General features: G+C 40.5%; 1 protein-coding gene and 1 long non-coding RNA gene across 4 annotated transcripts in view; one reads left to right on the forward strand and one right to left on the reverse strand.

Moving 5' to 3' along the window:
- ARMC9 (armadillo repeat containing 9) overlaps positions 1-19626 on the reverse strand; it is a 207083-nt gene that overhangs the window by 37405 nt on the left and 150052 nt on the right. For all 3 annotated transcript variants that reach the window (XM_089685434.1, XM_089685436.1, XM_089685435.1), the window contains 3 exons: positions 13266-13405; positions 13038-13114; positions 8338-8412 (listed from right to left, as the gene is read on the reverse strand). In XM_089685434.1, coding sequence (XP_089541560.1) covers positions 8338-8412; positions 13038-13114; positions 13266-13405 — 292 coding nt within the window. The remainder of the gene's footprint in view (positions 1-8337; positions 8413-13037; positions 13115-13265; positions 13406-19626) is intronic.
- On the forward strand, positions 4408-4884 carry LOC149456073 (uncharacterized). The gene is made up of 2 exons (XR_016313959.1): positions 4408-4505; positions 4611-4884. It is a non-coding gene; the product is annotated as an uncharacterized LOC149456073 (long non-coding RNA).

Consider the following 19626-nt stretch of genomic DNA (forward strand, 5'->3'; position numbering starts at 1 on the left):
TGGCCTATCTGATCAATGAGGAGATGGATGCGGAAATTAGATCTGCATTTACTAAGAACTTAGACCCCCAAGGAGAGGGAAATGAGGGAGACATCAAGACCAAGTTTAAGCTACACAAGAAACTAACTACTAAATATTTGAATAGAAAGTGGGATATTACATCCCTTGAATCATATATAGAGAGAGGGATTGTTCCCAGGGGATTAAGAGAAAGGGTAATTCCAGCAGAACATCTTCACACCCCCAGATTTCTGGAAAGGTGGAAAGAGGTCTGTATAAAACATGGCATAGAGATTATGCGATTAATTGTGGAAGAAGAGAAGGTTCAACTAAATGAACTCTCTAATGAAATTAATGAGAGCGCAAAATCACTTGATCCTCTGAAGAATGATCCTGAGTTTGATAAACACAATGATTTCCTTAGAAAAGAGATAGAAAAAATACAAAAAAATCTGAAATTTACGAAACAACAAAAATTTAGAAGAGACTTAGAGGACTGGGAGAAAGGTGAGATATTTGATCTAACTAATAGTAGAGGAAGGAGTCGATCAAAACGTAAAAAACATTTTTCTAGAAATAATAGAGGATATTCATCAATGAGTGAGGATGATGATGAAAGTAATAAGAGATCTGTCAGTTTTTTAGAGGAAAAAACAGATGGCGAGAACCATGGAATACTAAAACAAACAAACAAACAAATGAATGGGACAAAGGAAGAAAGAAACACCCCAATTGCCCTCAAACCATCCAATCAAAATCGAACCAGAAGTCACAAGAGATAAAGACTAACCAAGAGGGGGGAACGAATGACCTTAAGGTAATAAATCTATCTAACTTTGTATTGAAAAAAAGACACTATGATTTACTGCGTATAGGTCTAACTTTTTCTCCTACGGACAAAATGGACTTGTTTGAGGTCTATAAAGACTTAAACTTGTTTCTGAGAAAGATCCTTTTAAGAATTCCATATGTATCTAGAGAAGAACAAAATCCCTGTGATCTGAATTCAGAGAGGGAACAACAGGCATTAAGAGATCTCATTAGTCTCTTTGACGAGACTCCCACAGACAGTGAATTTGGGGAGGGAGATGTTTCTAACAAGTGGAAAAGACATACTAGACTTAAAACTCCTTCCAGAAGAATGCCTAATATCAGGGAAAATAAATGGCTAAGTACTTTTTTAGATCTAGTACATGATGACCTTGGAAAAATAGACTGGACAATGAGGAATGCTGATAACCTCACTAGGGGTGAAAGAATAGCCCTTAGGGAACTTAGAAATGCTAAAAACATTGTGATTAAAAAGAGTGATAAAAGGGGGGAATGTAGTACTACTAGAGAGTGTGGAATATGAGAAGGAGGTGCTTAGACAGCTGAGGAGTCTGGATACATATCGCAAACTACATAATAACCCGTTCCCAAAACTTGTGGTTGATCTAAATAAAAAAGTGGGATTGGCACGTGAAGCAAACCTATTAACCAAACGGGAATGTGATATGCTGACAGTTGATACATATAATATCCCCACCTTCTACGTAATCCCAAAAATACATAAAAATCCCTCTCAACCACCGGGACGCCCTATAGTATCTGCTATTGGTGGCCCTTTGGAACCAATAGGTAAATTTGTAGACGACTTGATCAAGGATTTGGTCTTGGAGCTCAAATCTTATGTAAGAGATACGGGGGATGTACTTAAAAAGATTCTAAATGTAAAAGTACCAGAAGGTGCACTCCTGGTGGGCATCGATGTGGAATCACTGTATACCTCCATCCCACACGTTTGGGGACAGAAAGCGGTGGCCCATTTTCTCGAGATATATTTTCCTGAAATGGAGGCCCAAAATGAATTTATATTGGATTTGCTTGAGTTTATGTTGACCCATAACTGTTTTCAGTTTCTGGGCTTCTTCTATCAGCAAATATGTGGTACCTCCATGGGAGCACCTTGGGCCCCGGCATTCGCATGTCTACATCTAGGTCTGTGGGAAGAGGAGCTAGTATATCCCTCCACTCCCTATAAACAATATGCAATAACCTGGTTGCGATATATTGATGATGTCCTAATGGTATGGGATGGAGGTATGGATGAGCTTAAAAGCTTTATGGAATTTTTGAACAAGAATGATAGAAATATCAAACTTACTTATACAGTGGATAGAGAGGTGATAACGTTTTTGGATTTGTCAATCTCTGTCCACGAAAATGAACTGGTCACTAAAACATTTAGAAAGGAAACAGCGGCCAATACACTTCTACATGCTAATAGCTACCATCCAAGGAGTCTAAAACAGGGAATCCCTATTGGTCAGTTCCAGAGAATAAAAAGAAACTGCACAGAAGAATTAGAATATAGACATGAATCTATCCAGCTCTACAAAAGGTTCAGAGAGAGGGGCTATTCACATAGAACCCTAAGAAGAGCAAAAAGAAGAGCCCTCGGTAAATCAAGAGAGGAACTAATTAATAAATCAAAACCAAAGGCAGCTGCGAATACTGAAAACCAACCGGTAAGATTCATAACTAAATTCGGACAACAATGGGATGAAGTCAAGAAGGCCCTGGACTCCCATTGGCATTTACTAATTCAAAATCCGCAGATAGCGAAAGTGGTAGGAGAGAGCCCCCATATGGTGGCAAAACGAACTCGGAATCTAAATGATATATTAGTACAATCAGAATTTCAGAGGGTACCACAGAGAAACTGGCTAACTAGGAAGACTGGTGTATATGGTATGTTTCCATGTGGTCATTGTCAGATTTGTCCATTTGTACATAAGTCTAATCAGTTCTTCAACAATGATAACTCTAGGATATTTCAAATACGAAGCTTCATTAACTGTTCTAGTAGTAAAGTGATATACATGATAGAATGCCCATGTAAAAAGATATATATAGGTAAAACCAAAAGAAGCCTTAGGACTAGGATTGGTGAACATCTGAGAGACATTAGAAATGAAAATAGGAATGTAAGAAAGGGAGAAAAAGTGAACCCATTGGCGCAACACTTTAAAGAAGTACACGGGGGCAAAACAGATGGTCTAAAAGTAAAAGGGATCTTTCTGCTGAATATTTCGGCTCGTCGGGGTGATTTTGATAAAGTCCTCCTACAAAAAGAAAAATTCTGGATTTATACCCTAGGGGCACTTGTCCCATCTGGACTAAACACAGAACTTAACTTTGGGGTGTTTTTGAAATAAATTCCCTTGAACTCTCTATATACCCTGAGCTATAATCTACATTGCGATACCTTATATATGAACTAAATATGGGCCTCTGTGGACAAAATATGAACCTAATTGTTCAATTTTTTCTACTCTTATTAGGTGGTGAGCATATAGAACAATAGGACTGATTTTGAAATCCTGGTAGCTGGACTTGGTTTTGATGTTTCCCTATGTGAAAGTGAAATATGCTAATAATAATCTCCTGTTTATCATTCTTTTGGAAGATGATTTGATCCATAGTAATTAGGCTCCTCTTCCACATCCAGCAATCATTTTAAAATTCAAGATATATGTTTTAATTCACTTTTGGATATTCCCAATGTAGTGATATTCTTTCAACACAAGATGGCGAGGTGGAGACTTTTTGGTATGCAATTAGTGCACCATATAAGGCAAAGAATTGAAGTCCCCTCCCAGTTCTGACGAAGTCTGCGGTGATTGGCGGACGAAACGCGTCAACGTATTGACGTCACTACGCTCGGCGTCTTCACAGGGTGCGGCGCCCACGAGGCGGGAAGGAACGGCGATGTCACAGCTCCCTGTTAGGTAGGCCCAAGACCTTTTGAGAACTACCAGTGGGCTATTATCACAGCGGTTCGCAAACGGCAATCCCTCAGGGAAACATATATTCCACCGGTGGCAAGTTATTTAAAAGCTTACGGCTGTTGAGATTTACAGAGCCTACATGGTGTTCATAGGGCATGTTGTATGGGCCTAATTTACCCTGTATACTCGGGGAATTTTTTGGAAATCCTCTCAGGAGGAGAATCTACATATATATATATATATATATATATATATATATATATATACGCTATCCTATTCAGGTATCTTTTTGCTGTGACATAGCCACATCCTTATAAAACCGCAAATAACCTTCTCAAATTGAGCAATTTTTGGAAACTCTTTACTGGGTATATTAAATTCAGGTATCTACGGCCTGCTATATGCTATATACACACTATATGTGTTTGAAATCCACGCATCGTGTATACCTGGTCCCTCACCCCCATATGCATTTTTGGAAAAGCATCAAGGACCTGATCTTAGTTCAAGTCGACAGGAGTCTTCTTGATCCTCATTGATGGTAATATATCCACATCTCCATGTGTGTTTTGTTTTCGGGGTTACCTGATGCCCATGATCTACACATTTATTATCTTTTTCTATATATATCCTCAGAATCATTTGGTACTGTGGACCTTGTTCCATTTGGGGTGGCTATCCAGGAAGTCCCTACATTTGAGAGGCGGGTATGATAGTCTCACCTTTGAGAAGGTAACAGCAGTATCCATTGACTATTGTGGAGGGAGGCCTGGTAAATTTTGGATGTGATTTGGTTTCCATATTGCTAGATACATACCATGTATTTTTGTGTTCCAGCTTGTACATTCCAGGAGGTCCCTGACATATACTGGGAACACACCCACTGAATATACGGTTCACACAAATATTAAGCAGGAAACCTACGGAAATCCAGGATAACTATTCCATCATTACACTACTCTGCCTTATATGGTGCTCTGTTGGCTAAGATGACCCTAAATTGAAGACGCTAAGTGTTTTTAAACATGATTTTATTTTTTTCATATGTACACCGTGCTCATGTTTAACCTCCCCATGATCTATGTGATCAAATAAAGTATTGTTAAATTCATTTGTATTCATACTACTCCGCGTGGATCTTTTAGAAACCTTCTTTTTCAGATAGGCGTGTTCTTGTCACACTATCATATTGTTTAGTATGCTGTCCCCTGGGTTTATGTATCCACACTTGTATAAGTGAGTCGGAGATGTGCTTATGACATTAACAATTAGTGTCATTTTTGGTGGCTTGCTCTTGCTTTATTGTTGTGAGGAACTGAAGACAGTTGCAGTAGAGGCCTGGCAGAGCATCACCAGGGATGAAACCCAGCGTCTGGTGATGTCTATGCGTTCCACACTTCAGGCTGTCATTGACTGCAAAGGATTTGCAACCAAGTATTAAAAAGTGAAAGTTTGATTTATGATTATTATTCTGTCCCATTACTTTTGGTCCCTTAACAAGTGGGAGGCACCTATGCAAACTGTTGTCATTCCTACACCGTTCACCTAATTTGGATGTAAATACCCTCAAATTAAAGCTGACAGTCTGCAGTTAAAGCACATCTTGTTCGTTTCATTTCAAATCCATTGTGGTGGTGTATAGAGCCAAAAATGTTAGAATTGTGTCCATGTCCCAATATTTATGGACCTGACTGTATCTCTGTGGTAAAAAAGAAATTAATGATCATTTATTCAGACCATATTCTTGGCAAATTTATTAGAAGATGGGAGATTTCAACCGCAGCAATCTGCCACCCAAAGTTTTAAACTTTTCCCTTTTTTTTAATAAAAATTCAAATAATTGTAACTGGTATAGAATCAGTTGAAAATGACTCTGACTCACAATGCAATGATCTACAGTAAGTCACTTCACATTACATTACATTTTTGAAACTTCTGTTGCAAAAAAACAAGGAAATATATGAAATCACGTGGAGATAGTACTGTGGTTAAAATCAGATGGAAAGCTCAAAAACTACCAAGAAATCTGTGTGCCCAGAGACAGAGCTATTCCACAGAGAGCCAGAAAGTGAGTTTTGGAGTTAAGTGTGTTTATGTAGGATAGGGTGGCATGCAAATGATTCACCAGTGCAGGCAACATTTGTACAGCTAGGTGAATCTCAAAGAAAATAATCTGTAAATCAGGAATAAGCATTCGTAGGCAAACCGCTAAATCTTTTTTTACCAGCTGCAATAACATTATACAAATATACTGCTCAATATTTGTAAGCTCTCTCCTGTGGTGGCTTTTTAAGTCAGGCCTCAGGAAGTTTGTAAATGGCCTACACCTATAGCAAGGGTATTATCCAACCTTGGTGAAAGCTACACAGTTTGTTTTTATTTACAAGCACTGTATTGATAAAGGGGAACTATGTCTTTGAGTATTATTTAATTTGTCTGCGCTTAAAGTGATACTAAACAGAGAAGAGTTAATTGCCATAAATCATTCACATAAATACACTTTGTTGCCAAAAGTATTGGGACACCTGCCTTTACAAACACATGAACTATAATGGCATCCCAGTCTTAGTCTGTAGGGTTCAATATTGAGTTGGCCCAACCTTTGCAGCTATAACAGCTTCAACCCTTCTGAGAAGGCTGTCCCCAAGGTTTAGGAGTATGTCTATGGGAATGTTTGACCATTCTTCCAGAATCACATTTGTGAGGTCAGGCACCGATGTCGGACAAGAAGGCCTGGCTCACAATTTCCGCTCTAATTCGTCCCAAAGGTGTTCTATTGGGTTGAGGTCAGGACTCTGTGCGAGCCTGTCAAGTTCCTCCACCCCTAACTTGCTCATCCATGTTTTTACAGACCTTGCTTTGTGCACTGGTGCGCATTCATGTTGGAACAGGAAGGGGCCATCCCCAAACTGTTCCCACAAAGTTGGGAGCATGAAATTGTCCAAAATGTCTTGGTATGCTGATGCTTTAAAAGTTCCCTTCACTAGAACTAAGGGGCCAAGCCCAACCCCTGAAAAACAACCCCACAACATAATCCCCCCTCCACCAAACTTTACACTTGGCACAATGCAGTAAGGCAAGTACCGTTCTCCTGGCAACTATAAAAACACAGACACGTCCTTTGGATTGCCAGACAGAGAAGCATTATTCGTCACTCCAGAGAACACGTCACTGCTGCTCTAGACTCCAATGGCGGTGATGTAAGGCTTGGATGCAGCTGCTCGGCCAAAGAAACCCATTACATGAAGCTCTCTATGCACTGTTGTGCTAATCTGAAGGCCACATGAAGTTTGGAGGTCTTTAGCTGTGCGCTCCAGCATGCGCTGACCCCGCTCTATCATTTTATGTGGCCTATCACTTCATGGCTGAGATACTGTTGTTCCCAGCTGCTTCCACTTTGTTATAATACCACTAACAGTTGACCGTGGAATATTTAGTAGCAAGGAAATTTCACGGATGGACTTATTGCACAGGTGGCAACCTATCACGGCACCACGCTTGAATTCACTGAGCTCCTGAGAGCAACACATTCTTTCACAAATGTTTGTAGAAGCAGTCTGCATACCTAGGTGCCTGAGTTTATACACCTATGGCCATGGAGGTGATTGGAACACCTGAATCCAATGATTTGGAGGGGGGTCCCAATACATTTGGCAATATAGTGCATATCATACCACTGCATTTTGTTTTTTGTTTTTTTCAAATCCTCCAAGTACCGTATTCCTGCAGCACTCACATGATCTTTCCCTGTTATTTGGCATCTGCAGGAAAAGATCCTTGGAAGGGACTTTTATTACTCTTATCTATTACTTTTAGATTACTGATGTAGGCTCTCTACAGCCCTAATTAGTCACATGACTAAAAAAACTGTTTCAGAGGAGCAATTAAAATTGAATTATAAATAAACTGCTTTACAGCCTCTTATAAATCTTTATTGAACATCAATGTGTATTTTTTGTGCATTAATATGGTGTAGGTGGAGTCAAACACGACTGACACTAGCTCACATTTTGTTCAGATGGCATCTATATCCAAGGCTCTTTTTTACTTTACAGGTAATAGCAATTACATTTGACATATTTATTACTGCTTTATATTTAAACTAAGATTTCTGTGAGTTTCTTAATGAATTCAATCAATCAGTATACTATATCCTGCCCCCCAAAGAGTTTAGCAATAGGAGGACATGGAGGAAGAACTGTGTATATGCTCACATGTGTGACTATACAGTCACGTGGGCTGCACAGATAAGAAACAGGAGGAAATAAAGAGCTTATAAGAGAACTGAAATATGAACAAGCTCAGTAGAGGACACCAGCTGGTCTGCACAATCTCAGACTTCAATGAGGACAGAGAGAAGATGGGAGGGACAGCTAAAGGAAGGAGTAACCAGGTATAATTTACTCTACACAAAACAAATGCTTTATTAGCTTTGTGAGTATGCACACAGGTTTGTGTAACCCCACTCAAACACGGTTATATAATTTACCAATGCAACATACAATGTTAAAAAATTAAGGGCATTTGGGCACAACAAACATAGCCTTTTCTATTGGAATCTTACCATCGCTCTTGCTTCCTCTCGTATCGAGTTAACAGCAAGGACACTATAGAGAGCTCCATTTACATAGGGACGAATCTGTAGGATGGTAGCAGAAATTGTGCAAGTTTACAACCTGTAAAATCTTTACTAGGACATACAGTTGTGCTCAAAAGTTTACATACCTAGCAGAAATTGTGAAATTTTGGCATTGATATTGAAAATATGACTGATCATGCCATAAAATGCTCTTTTATTGAAGGATGATGGTCATATGAAGCCATTTATTATCAAATAGTTGTTTGGCTCCTTTTTAAATCATAATGATAACAGAAATCCCCAAATGGCCATGATCAAATGTTTACATACCCTGGAATGTTTGGCCTTGGTACAGACACACAAGGTGACACACATGGGTTAAAATGCCAGTTAGAGGTTAATGTTCCATATCTGTGGCTTTTTAAATTGCAATTAATGTCTGTGTATAAAAATAGCCAATGAGTTTATTGGCTCTTACAAGGAAGCACTGACTAAGCTAGATACTGAGCCATGGGGATTAGAAAAGAGCTGTCAAAAGTCCTGCGTAACCAGGTAATGGAACTTTATAAAGATGGAAAAGGACATTTAAAGATATACAAAGCCTTGAATATGCCAATCAGTACTGTTAAATCACCTATTAAGAAGTGGAAAGTTCAGGGATCTCTTGATACCAAGCTAAGGTCAGGTAGACCAAGAAAGATTGCAGCTATAATTGACAGAAGAATTGTTCGGGATTCAAAGAAAAACCCACAGGCAACCTCCAAAGAAAAACAGGCTGCTCTGGAAAAAGATGGTGTGGTTGTTTTTAAGGAGTACAATACGGTGATACTTGAACAAAAATTAGCTGTTTGGTCGAGGTGCCAGAAAGAAGCTTTTACTGCACCAATGCCACAAAAAAGCCCAGTTACAATATGCCTGACAACACCTTGACATGCCTAACCAGGCCTTTTTGTGTCATTGATGCAGTAAAGGCTTCTTTCTGGCACCTTGACCATGCAGATAATTTTTGTTCAAGTGTCATCATATTTTGCTCCTTCAAAACCACCACACTGTCTTTTTCCAGAACAGCCTGTATTTTTCTTGTGGTTACCTATGGGTTTCCCTTTGTATCCCAAACAATTCTTCTGGCAGTTATGGCTGCAATCTTTCTTGGTCTACCTGACCTTGGCTTGGTATCAAGAGATCCGCGAACTTTCCACTTCCTAATAGGTGATTTAACAGTACTGATTGGCATATTCAAGGCTTTGGACATCTTTTTATGTCCTTTTCCATCTTTATAAAGCTCCATTACCTTGTTACGCAGGACTTTTGACAGCTCATTCGGATCCCCATGACTCAGTATCTAGCCTAGTCAGTGCTTCCACGTAAGAGCTAACAAACTCATTGACTATTTATACACTGACACTAATAGCAATTTAAAAATCCACAGATGTGGGACATTAACCTCTAATTGGCATTTTAACCCGTGTGTGTCACCTTGTGTGTCTGTACCAAGGCCAAACATTCCAGGGTATGTAAACTTTTGATCATGGCCATTTCGGGGATTTCTGTTATCATTATGATTTAAAAAAAGGAGCCAAACAACTATTTAATAAATGGCTTCATATGATCATCATCCTTCAATAAAAGCATTTTATGGCATGATCAGTCATATTTTCAATATCAATGCCAAAATTTCACAATTTCTGCCAGGGTATGTAAACTTTTGAGCACAACTGTATATATGAGACTGACAGAAAGATGTACTGTTGTATAGGCAAGCTGATACAATTCCTTTCTTACACAGTACTGGCCAAAAAGTGAACTAGATAATAAAGGAAACAGTTTTCCAAAGAAGATTCAATTTAATGCTAGTCATAGACATGATATAGCAGCTAGAAGATCTGACCTAAAAATTGCCTCTGTGCCCCCTCCCATGTCCTGATGTAACTCATCCTCCTGGTAGCGGCTGGGGAAGCCTTAGAGCCAGCAGCATGAGTAACGGCAGGGCCAGAGAGGGGCCCATCTGTTCCCCAGTTTTTTAATGTTGTCCCCCCTTCTTTAGGGCTTGGATGTAGAACTAGTTTGGGGAGTAGGGGTGTAGTTTGGAATGCCCTGAGGCTCAGTTCAGTGATTTTTTGAGGATGTTTCAGCTTCTCATTACGGTTCGATGATTTTACCTGACTGGCGGATACTGATATCTTTGGTTGAGGGGTCTCCTCCATCAATGTCTGAATCAGATGCTCGTGTTTTTTCCATTGGCCTTATACGAAGTCACTAATATCACCAACCAGTAAATGCTAATAATGTTCATGTCATATCTATGTAATATCATTGTAATGTGTTATGCACTTATGGTATGTTTTGGGCATACTTTTGTTTAATTTTAGAAATGGATACCTTGTCTCCCTGAGGAAGCGGGCTGTGTCTTATGAAACGAGTCGGAGTAATCAACAAAGGATCAATTTGTACAAGGATATGTCAATTTGCTGTATGTGTCATTAGGCCATTTTCTGTAGTATTTTCTGTCAATTTTATTTCAAGCATGGTATGCTTTTTTTAAAAGTAGTAGGTCTATATGTTACATTCCACCATTCTGGTGGCTGCTTTTTATTAAAGAAGTGGTTATTGTTACACCAATTTTTGATTTTTTCATTGTAAGGTGTGGTACTTTTAAAACCCCATTAACTTTTTTAGTTAGGGTTTCATTTGCAGTGTCTTACAAATAAGGGGTGTGGTACCAGTAAATCCTTCTAGCAAGGATCTCGAGACCTCTTAGGTTCCCATCTCTAACCATATCCCCATTAATTGTTGTATCTGTTTACCTGCAGTCTTCTCTTCTCTACATCGGTTCAAAGAGCACTTATATAAAGCTTGTTTGAGAGTTCAGAAAAAAGGAGACGGACAGGTAAAGTTACACACTGCAGAGCTCAGTGAGGAGAATTTAAAGGAATGGACACATCCTTCCACACTGCACAAAGGAACAGAGCTGAGGCTGTCCATCTGCTGGAGTTTCCCCCCTTCATGCTGCTAGCAGAGGAACAAGGCAGCAGACAGAAATGATGCTTAGTGCTCCACAATTAAACAAGTACACACTATAGATGGATATGCTTTGTTCATATTTCATGTCTGAGGTTTACAACCACTTTAACCGCCTCCCACCCACCATATAAGGTTATGACGGCGCAAGGTGGTTCTCTCGTTCTGGGAGGACGTCATATGACGTCATTTGGTCATATGACGTCCTCCCACTCTAAACACGGAGCGTGGCGATTGGTGGTGCGCAGTGTCCCTCGGACACAGTGGATCACCGATCAAGATGTTGGCTTGGTCATGTCATCAACTGTGTCCAATCACAGCTGATCGAATGTAAAATAGGGAAATGCCGTTTACCGGCATTTTTCTCCTCACGAGTTGTCACGCTGACAGCTCGAGAAGAGAGGAGAGCCGGTAATCACCATTCCTCGGAGGGGACATCTACACTCATCATCAGTGCACTGATGATCAGTGTAGCCCCAGCAGTGCCACCAGTCAGTGCCCATCAATGCCACCTGCCAGTGCCCATCAGTGCCTCATCAATGCCACCTATCAGTACCCATCTGAGCTGCCTTTCAGTGTCACCTATCAATGCCAGTCAGTGCCACCTATCAGTGTTGCTAATCAGTGCCACCTATCAGTGCCAGTCAGTGTTGCCTATCAGTGCGCATCAGTGCTACCTATCAGCGCCGCCTAACAGTGCCAGTCAGTTTCGCCTATCAGTGCCATATATGGGTGCTGCCTTTCAGTGCCCATCAGTGATGCCTGTCAATGCTCATCAGTGCCACCTACTAGTGTCTCCTCATCAGTGCCCATCAGTGCCCATCAGTGCCACCTATCAGTGCCCATCAGTCCAGCCTATCAGTGCCCATCACTGCAGCCTCATTAGCGCACATCAGTGAAGGACAAAAATCACTTATTTACAAAATTTTATAACAAAAACTAAGATAAAATGTTTTTTTTTTTTCAACATTTTCAGTTGTTTTTGGTTTGTTTAGCAAAAAAATAAAAAACCCAGAGGTGATTAAATACCACCAAAAGAAAGCTCTCTCTCAAAAAAATGATAAAAATTTCATATGGGTACAGTGCTGCATGACCGCGCAATTGTCATTCAAACTGCGACAGCACTGAAAGCTGAAAACTGGCCTGGGCAGGAAGGGGGTATAAGTGCCCTGTAGGCAAGTGGCTAAGTACGAATATCCATGAGGTAGTGACAGCGTCTCTTTAAAGTGTGTGTCAAGTGTTTTGCTTTAGTTTTGGATATATTGGAGAAGGATTAAAAGCCTTGTTGGGTTTTAGTGCTATCCAGGACTCCACTAGACAGATTTCCCCTCACTCTCTGTCCCGCTGACAAATTTGATCAGACAGAAAGTGAAAGGGTCTCTCTAGAAGCAGCACAGACAAATAAAAAGGCTTTTTGCGGAATAGAGCTAGAACCCATTAGAGTTTTATTCCTGCCTGTGTCCCTGTTGCAGATTTTTCTTTACTCTCCCGTCTGGTGAAACCATGCATCCACTGTGTCCTAGATCTTGTGAGTTATGAGCATTGGATGGAAATCTAATTGATTATTCCCTAGAATAATCTACATTTTTGTGTTCCCTAACAGGATATGCTATATGTATTATATACATATACACAAATATACATACATACTTTTTTGAGACAAGTACCTCATGGTTTTCATGACCAAGCAAGTCAGACAGCACTCTGAGAACATGGCTTGCATTTTTGGCACACGCATTCTTTCCTGTTTGTGACAAACATTATTGGAAAAAAAAAAAATCATAAGTAATATTTGCAGATTCACTAATAAATTACAGAAACAAAGATATTTATTTCCATAAATAATCTTCATGTAACATAGTTATTGTACAGCTGTACTATATAAACACACACACCCGCACTACGTAAGCAGAGGTTCATAAGCAAGGCCATAGAGTAAGTCACTGTGTAGTCAGACAGATGATCAGTGTCTTCCAGCTCCTGTACAAGCCAGTCGATGAGACCATCCTTTATCATTGCTGACTGCATAGGTCGCCTAGAAGAGGAAGCAACATTAGTAAAAATGAAAAGAGGAGCTACAGTATGTGTCAAAAAAATACTGTAACCCAACTGAATTTATAATGGCCACTTACCTACTCCCCAATACTCGGCATTATTTCCAAAAAAAAGTAAACCTAAAACATTTTACTAAAAGTTTGGCAAAAAGATTGCTTCTGATAGTTCAAAGGATAATGCAAAATAACCACATAGGTTTTGGCTCGAATAGGTAAGCATAAGATAACACGGCTAGGGATCTCAACATTATCCATATGGCCCTTACCATCCTCCTTTTGACCGACACTAAAAAAGTGTTTAATCAAGTAGATTGAATTTTTAGGAAGACTGTGTTGCAATACTTAAAGGTTGGAGGGAAACTAGGAAACTGGTTATAGGAATTATATTCTCATCCCTCTGCGACAGTGAAACTGAATGATGTCTATTTGAACAGAATTGATCTGCAAAACAGGACAAGACAGAGGGGCCCTCTACCTGCTTATTTTTATTATTATTTTGAAACTGTTATTGTGCTATGTTAGAGCTAACCCTAACATTACTTTCATGTCATTTCCATCTAATGAGCACAAAGTAGCAGGATACACCAGACTTACTATTTTTTGTCACTTACCTTGGTTACCACTTTTCCCAACCTTCTTGCTGAGCCTAGAAATGATGTTGAACTCTCCAACTTTAATATTTATAGCTTACTTTAGGGGTTTATTTTAAAGTCCCACGAAGAACCCAAAAAACATCATATCGCATTTCCTCTTCTGTTGGGCCCAACACCATATCACCTATCTAGGAATTTACCTACGTGTTCCATTAAGGAAATCTTTGCTGCAAACTTTCCACGCTCTTATCTAAAATGAAACAAGACCTCTGGAGATGGTCATCTGGTTCACTTTCTTGATTCGGGAGGATCAGTATCCAAATGAACATTCTTCCCACACTCCTTTAACTTCTCCAAACATTGCCTGACTTAGTACTGAAGATATTCCTCAAACAGACTCAGTGAGTTTTGTAATTTTCTTTGGGTACAGAAATCTCAGTGATGCCTTCCTGACACAACCTAGGGAAATGGGAGGGTTGGAATTCCCTGAACCCCTGAAATGCCACAAGGCTGTTTACATGGCTAGAGTCAAAGAATGGCGTACACATGGCCATAATAAGCAATGGGTTCAGCTAGAGTAAACAACATCTGAGTTGTCATGCAAGTGCCTACCTTGGCTTAGAGAGGAGGTTCCAAGACCTGTTTACTGCCATTCATTGATGGGTAGCACTATCAAACTTTTATTCTTAGTCAAGAGTTACAGTTTGAGTGATCTATCAGCTTCACTCATGACCCCGGTCATAGGACATCACAAACATCCCTCGGGAAACTCACACAAGGCTTTCCAGCCTTTTCTTGATAGCAGGTGGTTTTGCTTAAAACACTTAATGGGGCGCTCGTGAGCAGCGAACCAAGATGGCCATGCGGTGATGCCTTTGTGCAGGCACACCACCTCCTACAACTCCGGTGGTCCAGATGGGTGCAGAACAGCAATGAAGCAGGCCTCCGCTACCAAAGGAAACTCTCTTTAAAGCGGCACGCGACAAGCCTGATCTGTCCTTACAAGGGCACAAATACCAGCTCTTTGTCGATCTTGTTCCCTCTACCATGCAGAAAGCCGTTTACCTTGGTCCTGATGAATCACCACATAAAGTACACCTGGGGCTTCCCGTTCCACCTTACCTTTGCTTATCAAGGCCAGAGCCATGTCATTCATAACCTGAAGAAGGCCCAGGCGACTTTCTGAGGCACTTCACCTGATGTCCTTCCCCCCCCCTTCCCCTTGGGAAGCCTCCAACAGCCAGGTGCGGGCCTCAGGCTCCCAGCCTCCTTCCAAGCAATTGGATCGCCTATGGGAGCCAGTTGGCAGCCAGAAGCGTTTCCTCCGTAGCACCCCACCACTCTCAAGAACCCCTCACTCCAACCAAGGATGATTACGTTTAGTCTTTTGATTTGACTATAAATACAAAAAAAAACCCTGAACACAAAGTCTACCCTAGGTGTGGATGAACTCTCTTCCACACAAATAAGTCTACAAAAGGTTTATCTGAAAAAAAAAAATTACATATACAGTATGCCAGTGATTTTAAGCAAATGACAATACATCTTATTTAAATAAGTTATTTGTGGTCTGATTGTTAAACTTTCGTGTCATTTATAAGTTTTCCTTTTGTAAATTACTGACTAGACTGTGTACTGTTCTGCCTAAAATATTACACACACAAAAGGTAGAATAAAGTAAATGGCATTGAACAGTCATCCAGGTACAGCAATGAACAATTATGTGCTCTAAACATAAGAAAAATAACTAGCAAAACCTTATCATATTGCCATAGCTTTGTGTTACAACAGACCATTGTTAGCGTATTTGACTTTCTATATGATAAAAATGGTTACACAAAAAAAAAGAAACAAGAAAAGAATAAATTAGGCAGGCTAATGAATAGTTTAAAAGGGACAATGTGTCCTGGGGTCATCATTGCAACATAGATTTATCAACCCATAAGTATACTTTAATTCCCGGGTGACAGCCAGAGTTGCACTGCATACCCAACCAAACCTAATAAAAGCCTTAAAACAGCAGTAAATCACCTGCTGCTTTCATAATAACCCACAATTGCAGTTCCCGTCTATGCTGCCTCCTAACTCAGACAGCTAGTGGGGAAACCTGTAATAGTTGTAATACTTGGAGAATTCAGCCTGAGGTCCCAGACCATACAGGGAACGTAGATGCACTGCTTGCCATAATGCCAAGCTAGGTTGCAATGACAGAGAGAACAGCAGTAGGAATGAGTGACATAATATAATTTGTTCCATTTTTTGTGGTAACTATTCCTGTGATCTGTCAGGACTCACAAGCAGTGAATTGCCATATTTTGGCTGGACTCGGGTAACCTCATGTAAGTGAATGAAATTACTCCTATGGAGCTACAGCTGTATTAATCTGTAACTGACTGATTTTTCTGACCTACTACTTATCTTTTGCTCAGCCTGTAGCCACCTTCAATGCCCCTTGTTTGCTTACCAGATTAACTTAACAGTAATACTATTACTGCTTGCACTTTGGTATGCTTTACTTTGCTTCTATTTTCTGATGCTGTGAATCGATGTTTGTTCAACTGCAATATGAGTGGTCACCATTGGATTCTTTTGCTCTGGTTAACTCCCCATTGATGCACATCTACTTTGCCTTCTAATCATTAATGCTTTTTTTGAGCAGGAGAGTAATCCATTGTGCTTAAAACGTTTTGGTGACTAATTTATTTATAGCTGTTATGTCGGAGTCCAGACTCTGTGTTTTTATCCACTGACAACGTTGCCAATTTTTAATGTAAATTTTTATCTATATATAATACCATACTGATGTGATGTTTTTTCCATATATCTATAATTGTGTAACATCGCTAATAAAGAATTTTGATAGTAGTCATATTATTTGGGTGACATTTGGTATCTGCTTTTTTGGGGGCTTTCCCTACTTTTTTGTATCTGAATAAGGTGGGAATAACAGAGTCTAAAATGCCCATATGCATTCGGACATGGGTTTCAACAGTCATGTGGTTAAAAGAACTGAGAAGCGATGGGGGATGGAGGGGAGGAGCCTTGTCATGGCGGCGTAGGAGAGCACGGAGCGGGTGCTCTCCGAATCACCTACACCATCCCAGATGCCTGCACAAGAGTGACCCAGGGACTTACGCACGAGCGACAGCTCTAGAGCGGGTCCGGCGGCCCGGGAGTGGAGAGAGGAAGGTGTGCTGGGCGGCGGGGCTTGCTGCAGGAGGTCCGGACTGACGTGCGGGGCTGCTGGAAGAGCGGGGAGTCACGGAGCAGACACGTGGGAAACCGCAGAGCACTACTGGGAAGGGGAGAAAGCCAGCCGGCATCTGAAGTGAGAGTGAGGACGCCAGCTCGCTCCCCCCTCGCTCCCCCCTTGCAACATACAGGAGAAGCCACTTGTTTAATGGATGACCTGCTCCCCGTGTGTGTTAAGTTTATACACAGGGGAGTAGGGTCTGAGGAAGAAGACCCAGAGGAGTCCCCCTGAAGAGAGCAGTGGGAAGCTGAAGCTAGCAGCTGGTGGCTCGTGGCTGCCTCACCAGAAGAAAAGCAACCAGAGGGTGAGTGTGAGCAGCACGACCTAGCAAACTGTGATTATATGGTTACTGTATGTTTAAAGAGGGGTAGACTCCCTGGGGAAGATTGAGTATAAGAGGAACTAGCAGCCCTGGAAGAAGAAGGAGAGCATAGTGGGAAAGTGGAAAATAAGTACGTGTTGAAATCTAGATACCTGGTCTGTAGCTGTTAAACCAAGGTGGTTCCTGTATTTAACTGAATAAAACCCACAGAAGAGATGAAGAATAAAAACGTTAAAAGTAGTGGGCTAAAGGGGTCCCAAGTAGGCACGATAAAAAAATATACGTCTCAAGGTAATGTGACGCCAGAAAGATCTCAAGATATCGGTGATAAAAGTGAGCTGGAAACGAGCTTGGAAGCTAGCCCGAGACTCTCCCTGGGAATAAAGCATAATAGCCAACAAATATCAGAGAATGTGGAGAGGAAATATCTGAAAGTGAACTACAAGTACCAAATAAGAAAAAGATGGCAGATATGTTCAAAAGTCTAGAAAAAACAATAAAACAAGAACTGACAATCATACAGAGTGATTTAGGGCAGTTGCTATTGCGGATGGAGGAGACAGGAAAGAATTAAAAATCACGCCCAATCTATCTCTGGTTTAGAAAAAAGGACAAAAGATATTAAGAAAGAGCAAAAAAGACTGCTGTATAGGATGGAAGTACAGGAAAACAGGGAGAGAAGGAAGAACTTTAGGGTAAAAGGTATCCCGGAGTCCGTGAAGGGAGAGGAAGTGAGAGACTTTATCTGTAAATTCCTAAACTCCATAAGAGATAGACCAGAAACAGAACAGGTGAATCTGGAAGAGGTTTTTAGAATTGGAAGGATTCAACATGGAAATGGAGAAAAGAAATCCAGAGACATAATTGTCCAATTCCAAAAGATGTGTGATAAAGAAGAGATATGGAGAAAGATTAAGGGAAGATCAAATATTAAATATGGAGAAATAAATATACAGATATTTGCAGATTTGACAACAGAGACACTTAGGAGAAGAAGATCTCTGAAACCCCTATTAGAGCAAATGAAAAAACAAAATGTGCACTATAGATGGGGTATTCCTGAGTGTCTAATCGGATGGAAGAATGGAGTTACAGCCTACTTGAGATTTCCTGAGGATTTAAGAGACTTTTGTGATAGACTTGATTTGCAAATTATAGAAATCTCTGGTTGGGAGGAGGAGGTAGGAGATAGTGGGGCCAGAGTAAAGGAAGACTGGCAGTTAATTGGGAGAGGGAGATAGAGGAGGATTTTTTTTTTTTTTCCTTTCTCCCTACTTCCTGTTCGCTCGAATGAAGTACATCTTAGTGGAATCATCTTGAGTTTATGAAATAGACAAGGGGCATCTGGGGGGGTGGGAGGGGCCGTTCATGGGAGGAGCTCAACCCCAAGGTACAAAATCTATGAAGGGTTTAGATCCTCAACAGATTTATAGGCAAACTACAAGCCTAAAATGGGTGGGAGGGAGGAGGAGGGGGGAAGGCAAGCTACAGGCCTAAAGCGGAAGGAAGGGAGGGAGGGAATTGGAAGGGGAGGGGGGAGAGGGGTTTTTTAAAACTGACATCTGGCATAAAAGAAGAGATAGAGGGAAATGGAAGAAGAAAGGAGATGGTAAAATAGAAAGACGACAAATAAACAAAATATGGAGGAAATACAGTTCATAACTCATAATGTAAATGGGCTGAACTGTCCAAGTAAAAAATTTAGGTTATTTAGAGAACTACAGCATAGAGCGGCCTCAGTGGTATTCTTGCAAGAAACGCACCTCGAGTTAAAAAAAAAATCTTAAGTTGAAATCTAGATACCATCCGGTTTGGTATTATGCGGATTCCCCAATTAAGAGAGCGAAGGGGGTGGCTATAGGATTTGCAAAAAATGTTAGGTTTGAACTAGAAGATAGGAATACCGATCCGGATGGGAGGTTTCTGTTTTTGAAAGGCAAATTGCAAGATATCGAGTGTACGCTAGCAAATATATACTGCCCTAATAGGAAACCAGAGATGTTTTTGAAAGGGGTTCTGAAGAAATTGATGGAT

The sequence above is a fragment of the Staurois parvus genome, unplaced genomic scaffold (genome assembly GCF_062004578.1).
Source record: "Staurois parvus isolate SC_StPar_1 unplaced genomic scaffold, SC_StPar_1.0 ptg000376l, whole genome shotgun sequence".
Classification (NCBI taxonomy): Eukaryota; Metazoa; Chordata; class Amphibia; order Anura; family Ranidae; genus Staurois; species Staurois parvus.